The sequence below is a fragment of the Lycorma delicatula genome, chromosome 8 (genome assembly GCF_047948215.1).
Source record: "Lycorma delicatula isolate Av1 chromosome 8, ASM4794821v1, whole genome shotgun sequence".
Lineage (NCBI taxonomy): Eukaryota > Metazoa > Arthropoda > Insecta > Hemiptera > Fulgoridae > Lycorma > Lycorma delicatula.
This window is the reverse complement of record NC_134462.1, coordinates 99441865-99467052: the sequence shown is the minus strand read 5'-3', so window position 1 is coordinate 99467052 and position 25188 is coordinate 99441865. Positions and strand designations below refer to the sequence as shown.

Here is a 25188-nt window from a genome sequence, read left to right as displayed (position 1 = left end):
ATATAACCCACTTACTGCTGAGGCATTTGCATTGGTAACATCCTGACAGAGGCCAAAGTGATGACTGTGATATGTTATCATGTATAAAGGGTCTAAAAGACGACCTCTGGTAAAGTCCATCAGGGCTAGGATCGGAGTGAATGGCGTGGTGACTGATTATCACAAGGCAGGTGTTTCTCTCTCTGGGAGTCAGGATGTATTACAAGGATAAAATACAATAATTTTAACTAGATGAGATTTTTCACAAAAATTAGTATTACTTACTGTGGTAGTGGACATTGGCCATGAAAATATTGCTCTATTTAGGTAATCAATACAACCATGTACAGCAGCTCGTGCAGCCAGACTAGCTTTTACACCCCAGTTTACACCATCTGCTAAGCACAATATAGCTGAATCTCTGCGTGTGACTATAGCGAAACTATCAGCAATCGGTTCACCAGCAGGTATTCCAGTAAGAGGATGTCGTTCATATAATGTTGTAGAACAACCAAATGCTTCACTTGTACCTGAACCCCAATCGCTCACACCAGCTATTTCTCTGTTCACACCTAATATACTATCTGAAAAGAATATAAAAAATTTACCTATGAACATTTTATGAAATTAGTAAAAAGTAAATGTTTAATAGAAATAATGGATGTTCAGTTAAGAAGATTATTATAATTTCCACTTGTAATAAAACTGGAGGCTGAACTCTGCACAACTCTCAAAATAAAGTAAAACCAATCACAAAGTACTAACTACTTTTTTTTTAATTAAAAAACAATATATTCTTTAGCAATCTATTACCAAGTTTATAAGTTATTTGGTATTAATTGAGGCAATGAAATGTCAACTTCTTCCACATGAACCATGATAAACAGACATAAGCTGGTTGTTCCATACTTCACTGCTAGAAGTGATAAAATAATCCAGCATAATATTTGCCAATGTTCTCTAGTTTACTACAACAACCTACCTGGTTTAAAAACCATAACATATATAATGCACCTTATTTTAATTTGATATAATTATTAACTTTCATTGGATAATAAATATATTTTTATGGGCATGAAAGGTTTTAGTGATACAATGACAGAAATAAAAGAAATCAAAATCTCAAAATCAAACAAAGGTAAATAATATGCGAAAGAAACACAAAATTTTAAAATCCGGAGAATCAGATATGAAAGTAAATGAAATAGCTCCAAACTATAAATTTCACATCCCACTAAAAGTAAATGATGTGTATTAAAAAAAAAACAATAAATTTTTGTAATAGTGCACCAACCAGTTCACAAAGTGTGTTCCAACAAGTGCCATTGCATAATGGCAACATTTCAAAATACAATTTGATTTGATGCATGATGTTATCATTGATAAAGTTTGGTCAACATCTGCAGTAAACATGTGTTTGTATTAAATTTTGCTTCAACAGACAAAATTAGTTTTGTTAAAAATTACTAACTGTCAAAGAATTCTTCTCGACAACCCAGATAATTTTAACTACTGCATGAGGTCTGTTCAGAAAATAACCAAACATTTTTAATTCTGTGCCAATGGAGATATTTAGTAATGTGAGGTAGGTAGCATTGTGTTCCGCATAACCTCCTCTGTAACCACATGCTTTTGGATTATTGATATCTTGTTTAGTTTTCATGTTATTGTTATTTGAGTGCAACTTGTTGAAGTGTTAGTAGTGATATTTGCAATGTGCGATTTTCAGAAGCAAGGATACAATGTAATCTTTTGCTTGAAACTGGAGAAAACCTTTACAGAAACGTTTCAACTTTTGAAACAAGCTTATGGAGATGATGCTCTGGTTATACACAATGTTAGGAATGGTTTTCATGATTTAAAGTGGTTGTCAGTCGATTGAAGAGACCCTTGACCAGGAAGGCCTTCAACTACAACTGATGACACCCATGTTCAGAAAATCAACGATTTGGTGTGAGCAAATCGCCGATTGACTGTTACAGAACTTGTAAGAGGTTAGCATCTCAATTAGATCATGCAAAAATAATTTGACTGAAAAATTGAACATGCATCGAGTTGCAGCAAGTTTGTTCCTCATTTGATGACTGAATATAAAGTAGATGTTTGTCAGCAACTTCTTGAACAAGCCAATGATGATGAAACAATCATTCAAAGGATCATAATGGAGATGAAAGCTGGGTTTACGGCTATGACATTGAGACATAAGTTCAATCGTCACAATGGATTGGGGCAAAGGATCTCCATGCCCCAAGAAAGCATGCCAGTGTTGATCCAATGTCAAAGTGATGTTCTCTGTTTCTTTTTTTTGATTTTAATGGAATTGTGCATTTTGAATTCTTGCCTCAAGATGAAACAGTGAACCATGCTTACTATCAAGGCGTTCAACAACATCTCGATTCCCCCCCGAGGGGAGAAGATCCTACCTCGTAGCGTGTCTGGTCGCTACACCACCCCCTCCGTTCCTAGCCAGTAGTGGCTTTAATGGAGGACATCTTCTCGCCCTCAAACTGATTGCGCACCACAGCTTTCAGTCCAGGCCCCGCAGAGATGCCACCGATGCAGATACCCCGAGGGACATCTGCATCGGTAAAGTTCACCCCGAGATAGTTTTACGTGTTTATGCCTTCAGAATGAAGGCAACGGACACCTGCAGCTACCACGTCGCCCTCAGGAACTAAGCTAGAAGCCTAACCGCAGAATGAAGACCCTGCGCCTAGTCCTAACTATTAAAGAGCCAATTACTGAATGTCTCAGATCCGTACTAACAGCCTCAATAACAAACTTTCCCACTAAAGTTTCACACAACGAAATTTAGACCTAGTTCCCTTAAGAACCCCGCTTATTACTCAAAATGAGTTTATCTGACTCCGCTCCGGTCTGCCCGGGAGAGGAGAATAAACGCCTACTCCCGCACAGCGCTATCACAGAGTCCCGCGTGACATTCACCATCTTTCGCAAACCGCCGTCAAGACTCCCCTGCATACCACCAAAGCAGTACCCAGAGACGCCCCGCCGACAGTGTCGTTAGCTCATAAATGCCCTCGTCGGAGCGCGATCGCACCCCCCGGGCAAGGATAACTATGCCCGTTGGCAGTGGCCCCAACTCCGCCGACAGCGTAATTCAATACAAGACACCAAATACATCTAACCGAGGCACGCTGCCTTAAGCGCCTACCTTCGGCCAGTCAACTGCCCAGGCGGTCCCTAGCCACCCAGGTTCCTATCACCTACTAAATCCCTTCGGCAGCCCTGCTCAGGGTGAGGAAGCGAAGGAAGCCAGCAACTATTGTCCACTCTCTACGAGTCCTCCAGTTGACTCGTAGATCCAAAATAGAGTTTACTCTCTCGAGTTCCCTAGTAACTATGGTACGCTCAGCTACGTACCGGGAACATATGCGAAGGACATGGTCCACGATGTCATCGACCCTACAGTCCGGACAGAAGCCGGAATCGACCAACCTAAACCTTGCCAATTTATCCCTAAAGGCACCATGTCCATAGAGGAACTGTGTAGTGTGCCGATTGGGGGATACATAGCAAACCGCTCGCAACTCTCTAACATTGGGAAATATACCACGCGTGTAACGACCTGTCAAAGAAGTATTCCACCTATCTTGCCAAGAGTCGAAACCTTGGTCTTCGATCTCACGCATACGCCCAGAAGTAAGAAGGCCTCCCTTCTTTGCAACATACCGCTGGCTACGTTCTGTAGCCAAAATATCAACAGGTTTGATGCCCGCTATCACAGTTACTGCCTCTCGCGAGACAGTCCTGTAACCACCGACAACCGCTAACAAAAGAAGACGCTGGGCTCGTAATAGAATGTCCCTATAGCATTGGTACCGCAATCGATGAGCCCAGACGGACGCAGCGTACAACATAATGGCCTCGCAAAAGAATCCGCATGGTACGGAAATTCAACCTCGAATCGGGATGGACCACTCTACGGACGCCGAAGAAAGCATCAACTGCCTTCTTCGCCACATACTGCAGGTGCTCCTTGAAGAGAAGCCTCTCATCAAGGATAACACCCAGATATTTTTTAAGGGTGACATACCTAATTGAACGACCGTCCATCACAACCCGCGGATGGCGAGTTGCAGCTAGACGGCCCTTCAAAAAAATCATAGTGGTTTTCTCCGCACTGAAAACCATCTTATGCTGAAGACTCCACAACTGCAAAACCCTACATGCCGGTGCCGCTCTGAGCTCAATCTCAGCACGCGAGCCACCCTCAACCAGCAGCAGACCATCGTCGGCATAAGCCACAACGCGACAGCTACCGGGCAAACGTAGCCGCATGAGAGAATCAAACTCGATGGTCCAGACGAGTGGACCTAATACACTGCCCTGTGGACATCCTTTTGACAGGGTCTTTCCTACTTGCGAACTGCCGTCACGAAGGACAACAATTCTTTCGCTGAAATAACTCGAGAGAGTCCTAATTTCATCCTGCGTGCAACCACGCTTCTGCAATTGAAACAAGGCAGAGGGTCACCACAAGTTATTAAATGCCCCGGATATGTCCAAGAAGACACCGAGTACATATTTGCACTCACTGCCTGAAGCCAGATCCAGGACCCTAAGAATCGCATCCTCTGTACTCTTACCGGGTCTAAAGCCATACTGGTCGTCCATCAGCATGTGATTCGAAGTCAGCCTACTATTAATGCGGAGGTAAAGTACCTTCTCGAAAATTTTTCCAACAACTGGTAAGAGCGTCAGAGGACGGTAAGAAGAACTAACGGTGGGGTCCTTGTCACCACCTTTGAATAACAACTTCAAAATTCCACGCTTCCAGCAAGCCGGGAAATACCCGGCAAATAAACACCTATTGAACACCCTAGTCAACGGGCCAAGAATTACAGGCAGGGTGCGAATAAGGAGCTCCACCGTAATACCATCATATCCGGGGGCTTTGTTCCTAGCCAGGCTACAGATTACTTGGCGGACTTCCGCCTCAGCAATCTCCAAAGACACAGAGTCTGTAGTGAAATCCACAACCGCCGCTCGAACACTCCGGTGATACGAGGTCTCACAAACCTCGGTGTCATCGGGGAGCAGATTGTTCATCAGAAGAAATAGAACACGATCTTTCTCAACTACAACGCCGTCTTGGGTCGAGAGAGCCAACAGAAGACTGTCCTTTTTCCGCTTGTGACCAAGTACACGATAAACAACACCCCAAGGGTCTTTATTCCCCTGCTCTTGAACAAAAGAGCGCCAGGAATCTCGCTTAGAAGTCCTAATTCTATGAAAATACTCGTTCCTTTTCTGACGATACTCCGCAAACAAGGCCTCGCGCCGGTCAGGATCACGCGCACGCTGTGCGGCTCTCCTGAGTCGGTCCACGGCCTGCTTTATCGCAGTCAAGTCCCGAGACCACCAACCAGCTACTCTCTCTCGACCCGTACTCCGAGGGATTGAGAGTTCTGCGGTTTCAACCACCGCAGAAGAGAAATTCTCTGCCAGGTTATCTAGAGGGACCTCGTCCAGGGTACGAGTGAATACCCGCATCCTGGCCGCAAGAATGTTAGAGAACTTGGGCCAATCCGCCCGCCTGTGCAAGAAGCGCCCCTGCTGAACAGGGGCGTCCGCCCTAAAGACATCGCGCAGCCCACCTATCCAATCAAAAACTATGAGCCGATGGTCGCTTTCGCAATCATCGACTACAGACCAGTTCAGAATCCAACCAGGGATATCCTTGCCTATGGTAACATCAATGTTGGTACCAAGGAAGGTCCTCCGCAGTCCCACCGCGCCGGCGAAGGTAGCCAACTCGCCGGCGATATTGAACACCTCAAAACGGTGCTGCGCGATGAAGCCTTCTAGCAGTTCACCGCCGTCATCTGTGATCCCACTGTGCCAAAGAAGCGATTTGGCGTTCGCATCAACTCCTATAAGAATAGGACGACCCGCTATCAGCCTGATAATTCTATCTCATCTTTCCAAATGTAAATCAGTGGATCTCTGTACTGGAAGTACGAACTAACCACAACTAGGTCGAAACCATCCACAGCAAGCTTAACAACGACATGATGCGTGTCAGAGGCTTGCCGTACAAAGACACTATCTATAGACTGCCTGCACAGAACGGCGGATTTACTTTCACCAACATGGAACTTATTCCAGTCTGAAAAACCTGGCATGTCACCCTTGACAACGTACGGGTGTTGCAGAAGTAAAACATCGAGGCTCCGCTTTTCAACGACGTTACCTAACTCCACTTGGACCGCATAGGCACCCTGGGCATTGAGTTGACCGAACATAACCATCGAGCGAGTTGAAGTAGACCTCAATCGCTCTCAAATAGCTACCACACTCCCTGCTATTGATGGAGTGCCTACGGTTTTTGCGTAACCACTTGCAGTTAACGCAGACCGGAGCCTCCTTTTGCGGACAGTCGTCTCGCTTGTAGCCCTCTTCACCACAATGCGCGCAGACCGACGCATACTTACAAAACTTGACCCTATGGCCGAACCTACAACACTTGAAACACCTCTGCACGTCAAGGTATTCCTTGATGCGACAGGAGCCAAAATCAACGAAGACCCCACCCTCGGACAAAAACTTCTGGTGGAGACCAGCACCTAACTCAAAAACTCTGTGATACCGAGAGGCATCATGCTTTCCAGTCTTGAAGACTAGCCTACACTGCTCTTTGAATGAGGCCTCGTCCAAATCCGTGTTCTGCTCTCGAATGAGAGACAGAACCTCTTCATCAGAGAGACTCCGCTCGATGTCATAAATTATGACCCGGGGCTTCCTCAACCGCTTGGGGTCCACCTTGACCTCAAGCTTCTGTTCCGCAGGAGAGTCCTTGATGACTTGGACCGTCTCCTTATTGTCTGCAACAACTACTAACCCTCTGCTGGTCTCCTTAATATCACGAATCCTAAGCCGATTCCGATCACCACGAAGGGCCTCACGGAAATCGCGCTTCAAGTCTTGACTCGTGGTCTTCGAGCCCTCCGCCTTGTTTACGAAGATTACCTCCTCCGGCTTCTTCGCTGCCTTGCTGGCCTCGCGTTTGGTTTTCAGGACCTCAGCGTAGCGCCTGGGCGGCACTGGGGTCTGAACAACCACCTTGGGAGCCTTGACCTCGTGGGGCTTGGAGGCCGAGGCCTCGAAACCCTCACTAACCGCCTTGACCTCGTGGGGCTTGGAGGCCGAGGCCTCGAAACCCTCACTAACCGCCTTGAAAGCTTCCCTCAACTTGCCAAGTCGAGGGAGAATCGTCTTCCTCGCCCCCGAACTGACTCCGCCGGGAAGCGCAAGAAAATCTACTAAGTAGCCCAGGTCCTCCTGGACTACTTTCAACAACAGGGCAGACCTGGCAGTTCTGCCCTTAGCATTTTTGAAAGCCTCTACTACAGGGAAGGACTGCACCTGGGTGGGTGCCCCTGTATCCATTGCCTCGCTGACCTCGTCCTCGGAGGAGCTGGTTGATGGAACTGGCGCAGGTTTCCTCTTCCGCCTGGACTTCTTAATCTCTTGGAACTCCGACATGGCCGAAGATTCCTTAAGTCCTGCTGAATTAACTAAAATCTCGCTGTCTACCTACTACTGACAAATTTGGGCAAGCCCACACAGTGACAACTACCCGCAGCAAGTACGGGCAGCCGGAGGACCCTTGCGTTCTTCTGTCACCCTTCGAACCTCTTCGCCGCTGCTGGAACGATTGATTGGTGCACTAGACGTACCACAATGAACCACAGTTTACGGCCCTCGCTCTGACAAGAGCGCAGAAGGACTAAAAGGCAAAGCCTTTTTTCTGTTACGGGAACTAATGACCAGCAGTCGTTGCCACCCTTTCGCCGCGTTGAGGCGAGTACGCGTTGCATAAGTCCACGCCAATCACACCGTAGCAAAGCTACGGATGCTGAGTCTAATTTAAAATGCCCAGTTCGTGAATACAGCCTTAAGACCAACTAACCTCGATACTGTCGGAAGGTACACACACGACCGACAGCCAAATGAACACTGATGGTAAGATATACCACGGTGATACTCTGAGACGCACTAGGGACCAGAGTATCGGCGTTCAACAACAGTGAAAAAGTCCATAAAAAGAGAGTGGAGTTGTGACGAGACAACTCGTGGTTTCTTCACTATGACAATGTGCTTGCACACTCAGCTTTGTCAATTCGTCAGTTTTGTGACAAAAATCAGAGGACAATCCTCCCTCAGCCTCGCTACTTGGTAGTCCTGGCTCCATGCGAGTTTTTCTTTTTTCTTCAGTGATGAAAGGATGCCATTTTGAGATTATTGATGACATTAAAGCAATTCATCACAGACCTTAAAGCCATTTCAAATGAAGCTATCCAGGACTGCTTCACAAAGTGGAAACACTGCTGGGGAAAGTGGGTGTATAGTGGAGGGGAGTACTTTGAAGGACAGCAAGAACCAATAATTTGTAAAATTAATAATAAAGATTAAAAAAATACAGTTCATTATTTTCTGAACAGACCTCAGAGAAAGTAAATATTTAGTTCATCTTTATTCAATGTCTTGAAACAGGCCTCTACTAAGAAATGTATGCCATTGGGGTGAATACAATGAAGAAAAAAAAATTATTTTAATCCACAACAAATTGCACTGCTATCTTTTACTCAATATAAAATAATACATAATCTAATAATTTAATTTCTACTAAGAAATAACTGGACGATCTAACTGCAAACTAATCGACAATACAATATGGCTGATCAATGCTAAGGACTTAATTTGTGACTTGCCTATTTATAACCACAGGAATCAATATGTTATAATAGCAAGGGGATGGAGGGCTATTGTATAAGTTTTGTACATTGAATTTTAAATTTTATTCAAATCAATAAAAAGGGGAATGAATGGCATGATACTTCTGTGGCTAAATGTAATTACTTAAACATTTCAAAGTAATGGATAATTAGTAAACTAAGACAAATAAATATGTACTATAAAATAGTAAAATACTAAAACAAACATAATATTAGGTAAGCATTGATTAGTATCAATGATTACCTGATGCCAATAATGCAATATGATGTCCTAGATCTGTTCACAAAAAGCTACAGAAATGGGCACTCGCACTTTACTCACTTCTATTTTGTAAATTCTCAATATGATATGCCATTATCGGCTACAAAGCACCAACTACAGTAAATAAGGTATTAAAAATACTACTCTGCTGATCTCCAGGGCAGAGTGGTAAGCCTTTCATCCAAAAATCCTGATCAGGCTTGGCATTTTTCATATAAAATTCCATTTTCATATCTCATGCACAAGCTTCAAGCTTATGTGGCGATATCATCAGGAAAATAGAAATCACATTCTAATATTTACATAAATCTATTGAAATAAAGTTAATAGTTACCCGGATTATTAAATCTGCTGTCACAAGCATTGGGAACACTTTCAGATTTTTGTATAGAGGTAGAATTGTTGGCAGCATTTGATGGAGTAGCATACTCAGGGGGTGGTGGAATAACATTGGCATTCATTGGTGATATGTTAGAATTGGCATCTTTAGAATGACCACTTGATGAACTACCTATGATTAAAATCATAAAGAGATAAAAATACAAGTCAAAAAAGTTATTAAAAAATAATCTTTTTAAGTCATTTAACATATAGTAAATACCAGTTAATTTAAACTTACACTGCCCAGACTATTGGTTAATTCTTTTGTTTTAGAGTTTTTATATGAAATTTCAATAATTTGTGAGGGAGAAATGAACAGAAATATAAAAATAAAACCTTCTGAGCATTATATACCAGATTTAACTTTTACTATTTCGAAGTGCTGTTAATGTGTTACCAGAGTGTAAGTGAATTACAAATTTTCTAAAAAAAATTCAATTCTTTATAAACATTCCACTACTGTACTTGAAGCTAAATTAATACACTACTATACACATTTAAAAAAATGTTATTATTATTATTTCAATGAATTCAAGCAGCAGAATAATTTTAATACAATAAATATTTGAAATCCTTTTGCTGTTTTTCTTTAATGACAAGTATACAAGCTTTCATAATGCACTGTTACTTCAGATGATTAACACATTAACGTATGTAAAAATATCTTTCATATGTTTCTCTTTCATGTTATATTAAAAATATAGAAAAAATTTACAAAAGGGTGAAAAGACTGAATTTATTAATTTTTACTTTAAATGTTATTTAATTAGTCCAATAAAGAGCCTTAAGGTTAAAAATTTCAATAGTTAGAATGCAAATAAAAAGGTGACGTTAGCATATACATCATATAATGATGATTTTACAATTTACTTAACCATCCAACATAGATAATTTTTTTTTAATGAATTTTATAATGAGAAGTTGAAATAATTTGGAAAAATATTTTTTTCAAAAATTAACGTTCAGATCACTAAAAAAAAAGATCACATGTTCTTTGCAACCCAGTACCAGTGTTCCCACTTCAGGCTTGGATCATGCTCAATCCGTGTGATCATGCATTTTCAGTTATATGTAAAAAATTTAGAGCTTCTAGTTTACTTGGTTTTTTAAAAAGACAATAACGAACTAAAGATATCTGATCATATGAATGATCATAAAACAGAATAGCACGAGTATAATATATTTTTTTTAAAAATTCTTCTCTATGTTTCTAATTTGTATGCAAAGTAGGAAGACTAGATAGGAGTAAAAAAATTATAACACATATAGGATTATCAAAAATAGTTAACCGTAACAAATATCAATTCGGGAAAATACATTTTTTTAAATATCAAAAACAATGATTGTTAATTATAAAGAAATTCTAAAGAACATTATTAACCCAAAAATAATTATAAAAATAAAATCTGGACCACAGAAAAATAAAAAGAGAAATTAAAAAGATTGTAAAATAAATCACTATGTTAATGAAAATGTTAAAACATTAAAAATAAAATTAAAAAATCATTATGATTCTCTAAATGTATAATGAAATCTAAAAAATATAAAATTTTGTAGTAAACTAACTATGGAAACTAAAAATGGACCCTTGCAATTGTACTATACAGACTTCATAAAAGCCTAGAGCAATGAACAAAATCCCTCCATCTGAACCAAAGTACCATACAGAACTGGTTACCATACAGATTTGCAGAAATATGTAAATCTAATTTCTGGTTAATTTCGATTTTGGATAATACCGGCTAAGTGTAGTCCTGTTAATTCTAGTTTCAGGTTATTACTGTATGTAGTAATGACAGATGATGATAATAAATCTTCAAATTATATTTATGTAAAATGATACATAAACATAGTAATTATACATTAATATTATATAAAGTTAATATAAATAAATTACTTTACTTTTTATTGAGATTGTAATTGTTAACAAAAATCAATCTAGTATTGAATTTTCATGTTTACAATAATCTGCCGATATAAAATAACTATGAAAATATTATGTTATCTAGATATTCAGTTACAAATTTACATATATTAACAAACACTACATTACACATTAATGTGATTTGTTAGACAGGTCAAAAATTATATGTATATAATTCCTTTGTTTATATATATATATATATATATATATAATTCCTTTGTTTTTCATCCCTCTACTTGTTTGTGATATTGACCAGTAATTTTATTAATATTGTCACCTGACATTTTACTTTCAATTTCAAAGAACAGAAATTATATATATGTATACTGGTCAATATCACGAACAAGTAGGAGTGGGTTGAAATACAAAGGAATTATGAAAAATAGAACATGATAAAGAATTTGTAAACAATGTCTTTACCCACCTTTGACTCCTTACAACTGCTCATTTTCGTAACTTTACAAACTGTGAAACACTCACACTTAACTTACTTAACATCATACATATGACTGTCAATACTTAGGCTGAACTAAGAAAATAAGTTTTTCCAATATACTTGTAGCTTTGAGTTCACAATCTGATATAGACATTTGATTGCTTGTAGCTTAGAACTTCAATTTTTTTTCTTTGTAGCTTAGCTTTAGAATTAGTTCAGAACAGGCACTAAATCCTTTCATAAAAATAAAAATAAGTAGTGTTCATTGTATATATGTGGCAGAACAGCACAAGCAGTAACAGTATAATTCTAGTTTTATATTTAGGTGGCTGATATGTTAATATCTGAAAATTTATGATAATTTAATTTTTCTATTATCATATCATCTCTCTTTTTTATCAGGCTTTCATACTCTTATTTCAACTGTACATTGTATGAGTATAGTAAAATTTTAATTATATCTTAAAACTAAATAAATTAATGTAAGAAAAAGGACTAAATTACCAGTCTGAGGTTCATCAATAAAATGCACATCAGGATCACTGATCGAAAGATGCCGCTGACGATGATTTACTGTGGTAAGACCTCCATTAGGACCGGTCATTGCGACTAATACTGCTTTAGACAATACACCAAGTGATCTAGGTGGCAACTCCTGGTATGTACGACCGTGCAATATCTTTGGTTCATCACGACTTTGTTCTTTTCTAAACATGAAAATTTATGAAATTTTAATTAATGAATCAATGTTATTTTAATTTTCTAAAAAATATATAGATCAAAAATCTAGCTTGTTTTCAAGAACAATGACTACCTGACCTTGGAAATAAATTATGTCTATTTTCAATGCTATAATTAGAAATAATGATAAAACAAACAATTAAAATCTTTTTACACTATCAATAACATACTTATACCATTACGTTACACTTATATATCTATCAGTTTCTTGCAACCACAATCCATTTTCTCTTTTATCTTTCTATTTTTAAATAATTTACTATAACAATTTGCTATCATATAATCCCCTGGGCTTATATCATCTTCTATGATCCTATAACAAATTGCTGAAGTAAATTCGTTCCTTTATTCTCATGAAATGGTAACTTTAATATCATTTATATAGTAGCCCATTTTTGAAAGTATGTATGTATATAATGCAACATTTTCTTAAAAATAAAACTATCTAAAATGAAATGGATGTAACAAAAACTGTCCATACAGGATTATATTAATCTAGGATTGACTGATTTACCAACACCTATTTAAGACTTACAATTTTACAGTTAGAAAATTAAGAAAAGATTTTTTATTTTAGTTTTATATCCAAACCAGAAATATAGTTGGAAAGAAACCTAACAGGTCCTAATGTTTGTGTAAAGGGAAGACCATGAGGTGACTGAAGGTGTCTGAAGAAAATGTTAAAAATGTAAGCGAGTCTTTCCTGTGAAGTCCTAGAAATTTGTTAATAAGGCCAGTCACACATCACAAACTAGAATTGTCAAAGTGGAATGTTTTAAGGAAACAGATACATATGCATCCATACCATTTACATCTGTTACAAGCTTTGAAATCTACTGACTACACTGTGTGTGCCAACTTCGCACTCTAAATGTTGCAGGATGAAGATTATAATCATATGATGTTTAATGATGAGTCTAAGTTTCATATTTTTTGAAAAGTTAACATACATAATGTCAGTATCTGAGGCTCAGAAAATCCATATGAACTCTTACAATACTAAAGTTATTCCCTAAAATTAAATGTTTTCTGTTCAATCTTCTGATAGCAAGTTTACAGGTAATTTTCTTAAGCATAAATTGAGTTATTTACTTGGACATGCTGCATACATGGCTCTTTTTTCAATGCAGGATGGAACAAAAGATTTTATTTAGTAACAAAACGGGTGATCTTCCGCACAGGCATAATTCTGTACGGGATTGGTTGAATGATGTTTTGAACTGCTGGATCTGTCAGCATGGACCTGATGTTAGAGCTTGTTTGCGATTGTGTCCAAGGTATTTTATAATACATCTTGTGTATCTGCCTCCACTACCAATTGATTTATTCGATTTAACACACAGGACTGAAGAGCTATCATTTCCATTATTCCAGATCTGCTGGTTAAAGTACGGGACGAACTATCCGATTGGTCAGATGTATGAAGCAGTTCAGTCTAGTTTGATATTTATCTGATAATTATTTTGGTTCCTTCGGTGTTAAGAGTGAGGCACAGGAATTAAATTACAGAAGAATGAGCAATTTTTTTCTTTTTTTAAGAAGCCATAGCAAACGTGATGGCAAAGATGAGTTAAAACACCGATGGAAATGTCTACTGAAGAATTTGCATCAGTGGTATCCTGACGGCGGCCAAACTGATGAATGTGATATTATAATCACATTTAGAGGGTCTAAAAGATGATCTCTGGTCTCAGGCTAGGAATTGAGGAAGTGGTGTGGTATCCAGAATTGTCACATGGCAGGTGCAGATGTCCTTCCATACAGGGAGTGAGGATGCTCACATTGAACATTTGTAGGGAAAAAATGAAACAGTTGCTCTTTATGATAATTTAATTTTTCTATTATCATATCATCTCTCTTTTATTGAGAGAGACTTACAATCTCTTAAGATTGTAAGTCAATCTTAAGTTAGCTTTTTATCTTAAAGAGGTAGCTTTATATATTTTTTGTAAACCCTCCACCAACATTCACATGTAATAATTTAGATTTTACAGCTATTACAATATGATTTTATACTAGATTCTCTGTTCCAAAATTTGTAATTTTCTTCTAAAGAAACACAAACTGATTTTTGTCAAGGTTTCACTTTTAACAATCTAAAACTAATCAATCAATAAAATTGGCATCTAACTTTCAAATAACATCATTTAATAATCTAAGAAAGTTAATTAAACTCTGTACAAGAGCTTTTACTATTAGCAAAAATAATTGTAAAACTCAACAGATTCAAGATATTTTAACAGGCAAGATTAAAGTTAGGAGAACTGTCATAATAATTTAATTGATCATTTTTATGGCCTTAGCAGATATGGTTTTTATTTAGGATAGACCAAGATGTAGTAGCATGCTCTAGTAAACTAACAGAGAAATCAATATGTAGCGAAAACTCTACAATTTGTATGTTTGTGGCCTTAAGAGTGATGAAACAGGGAAAATATCAAATTACAGGATTTATGAATGTAATATACTTTAAAAATTTGAAAGAAAAAAAACAGTATTAGTAACGGAGTCTGTTTACAATTTGTTAGTAAGTATAAAGTTACTACATGTAATCTGACATTAAAATAGAAAGAAATTAGTGTGTTACATGGTTAAATTTTTAATTAAAGAACATAAAATTAAATTGTAATGAATTTAAAAAACTGGAACACAAACATTAAAAGGAACTAATGAAAATAAAAATGATTTATTAGTCTTTTTTAGTAATGAGTTTCCTTTTCTTTGGATAAAAGAATTTTTATTTCCTTGCAAATTTATGGTAATACTTTAGTAATTCAGTTACTTTTGTCCCTCAAACCATCTGACTCATTTTGAATTAAGATGGCAGATGGATTAACCATTATATGCCAAAGAAGGCAAACAGCAGTCCAAACAATGAGGAGGAGGAGAAAGTGTGTAAAATAAAGTGTAAATGGTTCCACACGCAGGAAAAGTCATGGATAAGGATATGAAACTCTTGTGGTGTGGTGTTTATAGGCTACTTTGGAAAATGCAGTATACTGGGGAATCACTGGTTTCCCAGTGTCACACTGGGGAATATTACACTTCACTACTGCAGTACTGAAGGAAGTTACTCCAGCTAAGTGTCCACATCTAGCAAAAAAAAAGGCTCTTTCCACACAATTACTGCACTGTATTTGCCAGATTTAACTCCCAGTAATTCCTCTTCCTCTTCAGTGACTCCTCTTCCCAAATCTGAAGAAATGGCTCGCAGGATGAAGATTCACTCATACGATGAGGTCAAAGCTTATTTTGCAGAGCTGGCCAAATTGCATTATACTAAGAGTACAAAAATATGGAAATTTGTTGGTTTAAATATAATATATTACAAGCTAATTACACTGAAAATATAAAAGAGTTTTTGAAAAATCATGTTTTCTTTTCAGACCAAAAATTTTCTGAACACCGAATTTATATTACACCACAATATAAAATGTTACTTTGATAACAGATGTTGTATTAATTATTATGAATAGCACTTATTGGTGAAATAAGACAATAAATAATTTTATGATTAATATTATAAAGGAATTATAAAAATGTTTATTTGAATAACAATTATAATTAATAAATTAGATAAGTAATAACAGAACAGCTTCTTGTAAAATAAATAAATATCATACACACATTGCAATTGCATTGGATTACACCTAATCAAAACAAATGTGTAATTATTTTTTTAATTATAAATCTACATTAGTGAATAAATTTATTTTGAATTTATTTAAAAAAAAAATTATAATCAGCTTTTCATTATTTTTTAAACAATTATCAAAACTAAACTAATGTTTATTTGAAATAAGCTTGTAAATTTAAAAGCTTTCTTTATCGGTACTGTATTTGATTACACTGATAAACATCATTTTTGTTTCCTAACATGCGATACATGATTTTAATCTGATTTTTGATGCTGAAAATGAATATGAACTCAGAATCTTTTTATCAAGCCCCATTTTTGAAAAAAAATTATATTTTAATTAAAGGATGTTTTTTTTATTTACAAAACGTATAGTTGCTCCTACATTGTATTTTGTTAGCTCATCTTTTATTAACTTTGTTAACATGATTTTTAAACTATAAATAAACAATATTAGACAAAGAATTAAATCATACCATAGTCACATATTATGACATCATATCTAATACTGAAGAGTGAGCCTTCATGGACAAGATTAATCATGTCAGTGCAGGTCCAAAACATGTAGCTGAAAACACAACTGTGTTGTTTGTATTAAGCACTGCATTTAGGAATGAATTACATTTTGTTCAGTTATATTGCTGTCTTAAGTTTGTTACTAGTACAGTGTCATAATGCCTCGAAATTATGTAAATGATGTGGATGCCTTTTGTTATGTATGTGGTGAGTTTACCATAAAATCAAGTAGAAAAACCATTACACCTTTAATTAAAAAAACATATCGTTTGTACTTTCAGTACAAAATTGGCGATCAGAATAAGATATGGGCTTCTCATATAGTATGCACTAATTGTTCTGTATATTTAAGAGGATGGCTGAAAGATACTTGGAAGGCTTTGCCATTTGGTGTACCTATGGTTTGGTATGAAGCACAGGATCATGTAACCGATTGTTACTTTTGTTATTTTTGAGCCACCTGTGAATATATGTTTTGAAAGCAGCGAAGAAGACTCCGGCAGTACTGAAGAAAACAACAATGATTTTGATTTTGAATTATATTTCAATAAGTCAGATCTTATATCACAAGGTAAATTAAATGGTTTGGTTAGGGACTTAAATTTATCAAAAAATCAAGCTGAACAATTAGGATCAAGATTGCAAGGTTGATGGAATTTACTTTAAAAAATACAAAAATTTCAGGCTTTCAAGGTCGACAAAAAGGACTTTCTCAGTACTTTATTGATGAAATAATTTGGTTTATTGCACAAGTATTGATGAACTTATATTGCACTTTAGGCAAAATCATACACCAGAGGAATGGTGCCTTTTCATAGATTTGCCCAAATATAGTTTAAAAGTGGTTTTATTACACAACGATAACAAATATCCTTCAATACCAATTGTTTATAGTATTAATTTGAAAGAGACATATGTGAAGAAAGACATTCTTGAAAAAATAAATTATAAAAAACATAACTGGAACATATGTGGTTGATTTGAAATAGCTACTTTGTTAGGCATGCAGTTAGGCTATACTAAGTACATGTGTTTTCTTTGTGAATGGGACAGCAGAGCTAGGGATAAACATTATGCTACCAAAGAGTGAAAGAAATGAGACAACAAACTCCAAATTGGAAAAATATTATTCATGAGCCCTTAGTTAAACCCCAAAGAAAATGTTTACTCCCTCTCCATATCAAGCTAGAACTAATGAAAAATCTTTCAAAAGCAATGAAGAAGGATAGTCCTGGATTTTTGTCTATTACGTAGAAATTCCTGAATGTAAGTGAAGGACAAATTAAAGAAGGAATATTTGTTGGTCCACAAATAAGAGAGTTGATCAAAGATAATGTATTTAACTCAATGTTAAATAATGTGGAAAGCGCAGCTTGGGCTTCATTTAAAGGCATTTGCAAAAATTTTCTCGGCAAACAAAACTCTGACTATTACTACAATATTGTTAATCAACTTCTTACTTCATACAGAGCTATGGGATGTAATATGTCTTTGAAAATACATTTCCTCCACCCACATCTGGATTTTTCCCGAACAACCTTGGAGATGTAAGTGACGAACAAGGTGAACGTTTTCACCAAGACATTTCGGTGGGAAAGCCACTATAAACGGAAATGGAATACTAACATGCTAGCCAATTACTGTTGGACATAATTTGGGATGTGCCTGAGGCTATTTATAAAAAAAAGGATCAGTGAAATCATTCTAAATCAGGTATGGCCATGTAAAATTATAAATTTTACAGATTTTAACCATATTTTCCCTAAATCTTTTTAAAAAGTAATTTATTTAAAACTAAGGGTGATAGAAAAATTGTATTTGCAGATCTGCAATATACGCAAAAAAGAAATTCAAGAAATGGTATCATACTTAGAGAAACACAAAAAATTGGTTTTTGCTGACTCCAAAGATCATGGTCTAAGAATAGTTAAAACAAACTAGCTATTAATTTAGCAAATATGCTCCCATAAAAGTAAAGGGCTGCACTTAATTACGAGGTATAATCTTAAATATATAAAGTAAAAGAAACATAAAACCTAACAAATTACAAAATAGCAGAAAAAATTGATCTCAGGATACATTGTAGTATTCTTTTATTAACCCTCTCCATGCCTAAAAATTAAATGAAGTTTAAAATGTAAATCAACATGATCCAAAAACCTAAAAAAGATATAATGAAATGGTTGTTGGAAGATTTAGTAGAAAAAAAGGGTTACAACATATTAGGGAAATTTGGTAATTAGATTACAAACTGATAAAAAACAGCTGGAGAAAATAGCAGTATATATTTTCTAAAAATGACGTAAGATGATAGCACAATCCCGTATGTAGACAAAATGTACTTGCATATTTACTGTGTTTAAAAATGGCAATCGTACTTCAAAAGTGGATGAAATAAGAGAAGAATTTTTTTTTTTTATGGGAAAGAACACTTTCTTCAAGAGATATTTCTATATAACGAAATACTTCCCATCTATGATGAGAAGTGTTGTACAAGTCAATAAATTCTGTCAAGGATGTTCAAAAGTTGTTAACACTGACTGCTCTGGTGCCTTCTGTTCTGTTGTAATTCAGACTAAAATAGAACGACTAGGTGATGTAGGTAGAGATGATTTAAGCTGATAGGCAAGTAAAATTACACAGCATAGGGAACTTCAAAAGAATGTTCTTGAGATTCAGCCTACAGCAGATTGTTTTTCTTTCAAATTTGCTCAATGGATGTTTAGAGAACAAACTGAATTACATAAAATTAATCAAAAGGGTGTATGTTTGCAACATCTCTGTTGGTAAGTGAGAAATGTTTCTATTGGTTATGAATCATATCACAACAGACTCAAATCAGAACATAATTCAATGAACTGCAAAATCCTTCTTTATTTGTCTACTTTGTACAAAAGATTCAAGTTTACATCCTCAGCTGGTACTGTTATTATTTACAATTCCGGGATTTTTACAAAGAAGTCTGCTAGCGTATTTCCAGAGACAAAATGATAAATTAACTACTAATCACCACTACTACTACTACTACTAATCATAATTTGTAACTACTACCTAAATATCTACCTTATAGCCTCTGTTTAGCCTGCCAAGTAATTTTCATTGATTTGATCTACTAAAAATTAAACTAGCAGCAAATGTGCATTAAAAAAAATATTTTATGAGAGATAAATCCATTAAACATGAGATATGAATATGCTGAGGCAGCAGCTCAAAGACTTTAATGAAATGATAAGTGATGGAGTAATATATAAATGTTTGAATAAATATTAAGAGATTAGCTCCCTGTTGTAGCTTTGCCTCTGTTATATTGTTTTCCATGGGAAATGCAAGTAATCCCATGGCGTCAATTGCATTTCCCATGGCGTCAATTTTTATATTTTATGTTTTTTAGTTAAGTAATGGGAGGCAGATGCAGCCAGTCACACATATAGTAACACAGGCAGTGACTGTTTTAGTTGACCACAGCGCCATACACTTTGCACCCCTTAAAAAATCGGAATTTAAAAAAAACCTGAAAATGGTATTTAAATATCTGTCTGAAGAGCATTTGCATGCCCAAATCTACTGAATATCTCATTTACTGTAACTAGGATTGGGAAAATTTACAATCATTCAAAATTTTTTTTATCTTTCTTCATCCCCTTTCAAGGTCGAATTTAAAAAATTTAGAAATTGGTTTATTGACACGAAGATTAAAAAAAAAACTCAAAAATTCATTTTAACACTTGAAACTCAGAATTTCAAAAAATCTATAAATTGGTTTTTAAATACTCACATCATTCAGTTTAAACCCAGCTCACATAGTGATACACACTCACAGTTCACAATTCATTAAAGTTTGTGCTTTGACTGGCAAATCTGCACTACTACATATATATATATAAGGATGAAATATATCCAAAAAACTTCTCAGTTATGCCAAGAAACATGGGTAAAAATTTATAGAGACAGATCGGGTAATTTTTATGTTTATCCCGAACAAAAAACCATCTTCCTGTTTATATAATAGTATACATAAAAATGATGTTTGATTAAGTATTTCTCTTTGTTATGTTTAACTTACCCATACAAGACCAAATATTGATTATTGCTCATATTAATAAATTTATGGCATGACTACTCCTACAAAGGTACCAGTTTTAATCTACTTCATAAAAGTAAAGAATGTGATTCATCTTATGGTTAATGTGAATTAAAGTTTTTTATAGTTGCACCCAAAAACAGATTGGTATTAATGTAGTAAGTGATCTATGGCTGTAGTTAGTTGATTTGTTCTTAGATGGCACCGCTGAAATGCTATACTGAAATAAGAAAATAAATAAATAAAATTATAAATATAATGTAACCTAACTTACACTATGCTCGCTAACCTTGACTAGCGAGTGAAGGTCAATGAGCAAAGCAGATGTAGGTTAAGGTTAGATTATATTTATAATTTTATTTATTTATTTTCTTATTTCAATATAGCATTTCAGTGGCGCCATCTAAGAACTAACTAAATACAGCGGTAGATTGCCTACTACATTAATACCAACAGATTTTTAATTAAAAATTCTGTACCATATTATTCTGTTAACATTATTTTTCTTGTAAATTCTTTTTTTAATTTTAAATTATGTTGTAATACATGCAATATTATCAACATTATACAATGAAACAGCATCATTATTAATTGTAATTTTCTAAAGCAATAAAAACAACTCAGGAACTGGAATAAGATCTAATCCTTTCAACAATTAACTTTATTTGTTCAATTGAATGAATTAAAAACTAAAATCACGTATCACTTTTTCATGTGAATGTAGCATCATACAAAATCCACACAAATCTGTTTGTCAACCATGATTTTATGGTTGTATAGATAAGGTTATGGGAATGTTGGGTTTATTCAAAATAGGAATACCATTAACTTAAATACTAAAATCAGAATAGTTTTAAATGACTGAAGTCAGAGAAATGTTGTATCACTTAATGTGCAAATTAATATACTAAGTCCGAAAAACTTGCAAAACATCAAATATTGTTCGAGGGAAATAAGTTCTTTTTTAAAAGTGTAAAATAGTTAAAGTATCCAGCAATGTGTATTCTATACACATACATGGTTTTTGAGGGACACTAAAGGGGAACAAATCTGTTTTTATTATGCAATGAGAGTAAGAGAATGGAATATAAACTACATGTTATTAGACAAAGAGGGCGTGAAACTATAATTAGTTTGGATGAATGGCAAATACACCAGAAAATTACATTTACAATTGTCTAGCTAAACTAGTCTATTAATACTTAATGGAAATTGGTGAAGCACATAATAATGTGGAGTAAAAAATTAAATATGGCATAGTAGGATACTTATTTATTAAGAGTTTAAAAAGCCTCAATACAATAATTGCCATGAACCTAGCATAGTCTATTATTGGCCTCTGGAATAAAGATTAAATCTATTTCTTTACCTGGCAGTTACAAACATTGTGATGCAATAGTAAAACTATCTTATAAAAGAAATCTGATGTGAACACCACATGACTTCTTTGTATGCCTATTAAATTTTATACACACACTTTTAAAAGTACATAAAATTTTATTTCACTAATGACTTCTGATTTAAAAAATTTTTTTTATTGTCATAATTGAATTATTATTTATTGTAAAAATTTTTTTTACAATCAGATGTTAATAAATTATTAATAAATCAATATATTTAAATTAAAAAAGAAATGAAGTCGGATTCAAACCGATGTTTTTGAGTTATGCAAGAGACATACATACAGATATCACGCTGAAACTAGTCAAAATGGATTCAGGGATGGTTGAAATGCATATTTCAGTTGAAATTTGTAAACTGAAATATTTTGCTATTACAATACCTCCTTGTACATACAAGGAAGTAAAAATGTTGATGCGTAACTGAGACTATATGATTTTAAAATAAGATATACTTTATTTACTTTTACCTACGTAGAAATAAATGTGCAGACAAACAATAAGTTCACTAAACATATAATCTATCTGGCAATAACAAACAGTACAGGGCATCTCTACCATAAAGAATTCATTTTACAAATTTTGAATTTCATCAGATAATTACTTTTTAGATGTAACAAAAAAAAATTAAACTACGAAAAGCATTATACTGGACCAGTTATAAATCAAATAAATGTATAAATGAAACTAGACAGGGTATTGAATTTTTATGCCTATTTCTAAATGTCCAATTTTATTATTAGTTTCGAATATACAAAAAAAGAGAAAATGTACCAGCTTTTAATAAAATCACTAATAGCACTGACAAGAGAACTCAATACAGTCACAAATAATTTTTTGTGGCTTCTACAATATAAGAATTTATGTACAAAAAATCTACTGACTACTTGTACATATAACACAGTAAACATAACACAGTAAAGTATGAGTTATATCATTTTCTCTGAACCAATACAGCAATTAGTATATCCTACATTTTAAAAAGCAAAGCCTATATTTAGTATTTAAATTAAAAAATTTCCTGAGCATTTATTGATGTACAATTAAGTGAATTTAACCAACCGTATTAATGGACCTTGTGAAGCATGGTCATATTCTCAAATCAAATTTTTGGCACTTAATCACTGTTTTCGAAACAATCACAGCCAACACAGCACTTTAAGATTTTATAGAATTTCACACTAAGGTTCCTTGCTAATAGGTGGAATCTACTGCTAACATGTTGGGAAGACTGCAGTGAAAAAGAGTTAACTCTTAAACACAGATTCACAGCCTGGCAGATATTCTACGTTCATATTACTTTGTAAATATTAACTCAGTTGTAAACTTATTTTATAACTTATTTTAGTAAAAAATGAGAAATTATTAAACAAAAGAAAATATGAAGATAGTGAAAGTACCTTCTCCTTGACAGTATTAATTGGTAAGGTCTGATGTACCTAGAAAGAGTACCATCTTTCTACATAACTGTATGTACATATAAGGAATTATATGAATAATTCATGGATGGGATAATACAAATATAGTTTAACTTTTTATTCAGTAGGTATATATTGAAAAATCAGCAAGTTCAATTTGAAATACAACATGTCCAATACATAGGCAGCATCAATCAGTTACAATATATTCACAGACTCAAATGATGAGTTTCAATATGTACAAGTCTTGAAAAAAATGAGACATAAAACATGTAGTGGGAATAAATAAATTTTTATACATAAGAGAATGATTAAATCAACACATACTTATCAATTGTATTATATATTATATACAACACAACACTGTTATGATTAGAAACCAAGTTAATATAAACAAACCTATGAAGTTCTAAATCGCATCCGAACCTAACCATTTAGAATAGCGCAAATTTCAATTAATAGACGTAAGAAATAAAGTATACACTTATTAATCAATTAATATGTTTAAAAAAATATAAATGACAACATTAACAATAATACGCACCCACTCAAGTATCTTTGAATAAAACAATCGGAAGACGTGGGTTTGTGATCATCAAACGATCTATCATTTTCTGCTTGATTGGACAATTGACGAAGAAATCCAGCGACTTTTTGTCGAAATGAAGGCATCATAATCAATTTTTACGAGGATATATAGATGTTGCCGTATTAATAAAAAAAACTATTAAAATTAACATATCATGTTAACATTAAAATCGTATTTGTACAAACAACTAAGATTACTTTAACACCACCAATAAAGAAACATAACTTTATTCTGTTTAAGTCATAAAATTTAATAATTAAAGAAAAAATTAGTAGGTAAAATGAACCAGTTAAATTTATCGACGGAATTTAAAGTATGTCATGTTACGAATAACAACGACAAAAGGTTAGTGATCTATCACACAGTCTAAAACCTTCAACCAACCAAAAAGATAAATACAAAGCCTCCTCCCTGTGCAGTGGTACCAATATGATATGCGTTCACTTCACTTTCTTTACTAATGTCTTATTTTTCGGAATTTACATTTTTTTAGGTATGAAAAATTATTTTATCTAGTAAGGATGAAAATGGATACTGTAAAAACTGTATATCTAAATAACAAGGCAAGCAAATTTTTATTTTCAATCGTTGACGGGGAACATAAAATACTTTGTAAACAGACATTAATTATCTATATATTGAAATTAGTGCTGTTAAGTAATTAATTATTTGGATTCAGGAAGTTAACATTTTTTTTAAAATCAAATTTTTGGTTATTCCATTTGAGAAGTATTATCTAATCGTGAGTTAACGTAATGTTGGTAGCTTTGTTTAGGTTCTGAAAATCACAGAATTCAATCTATAAAAGGAGAGGTATTTAATTCAAGAGTTTAGATATACGGTGGTAACATTGTTTGAATTATAAATACACTTAGAATTCAACCCATAAATAGAGATATTTAACAGGTTTAAATGAGCAACCAGGAAAAAGTCTAGTTATTCCTGTAATTATAACCATTAAAAAGAAAAACCTTTTTAGTAATACTGATAAAGTCAATAAAAACAAAAAAATCTAATTCAAAATGTTTTAGTGATGAAAAGGTCTTATTAAGATTTATTTCT

The 25188-nt window shown here is 34.5% G+C and overlaps 1 protein-coding gene across 1 annotated transcript in view; it reads right to left on the bottom strand.

The window, feature by feature from the left end:
• Window positions 1–24490, bottom strand: part of LOC142329274 (PP2C-like domain-containing protein CG9801) — a 36756-nt gene extending 12266 nt beyond the window's left edge. Inside the window, exons 1-4 of the mRNA XM_075373706.1 lie at window positions 24082–24490; window positions 12249–12451; window positions 9338–9514; window positions 265–563 (exon numbers count right to left, since the gene is read on the bottom strand). Of these exons, the coding sequence (XP_075229821.1) occupies window positions 265–563; window positions 9338–9514; window positions 12249–12451; window positions 24082–24212 (810 nt within the window). The 5' untranslated portion in view covers window positions 24213–24490. The remainder of the gene's footprint in view (window positions 1–264; window positions 564–9337; window positions 9515–12248; window positions 12452–24081) is intronic.
• Window positions 24491–25188: the final 698 nt, after the last annotated feature.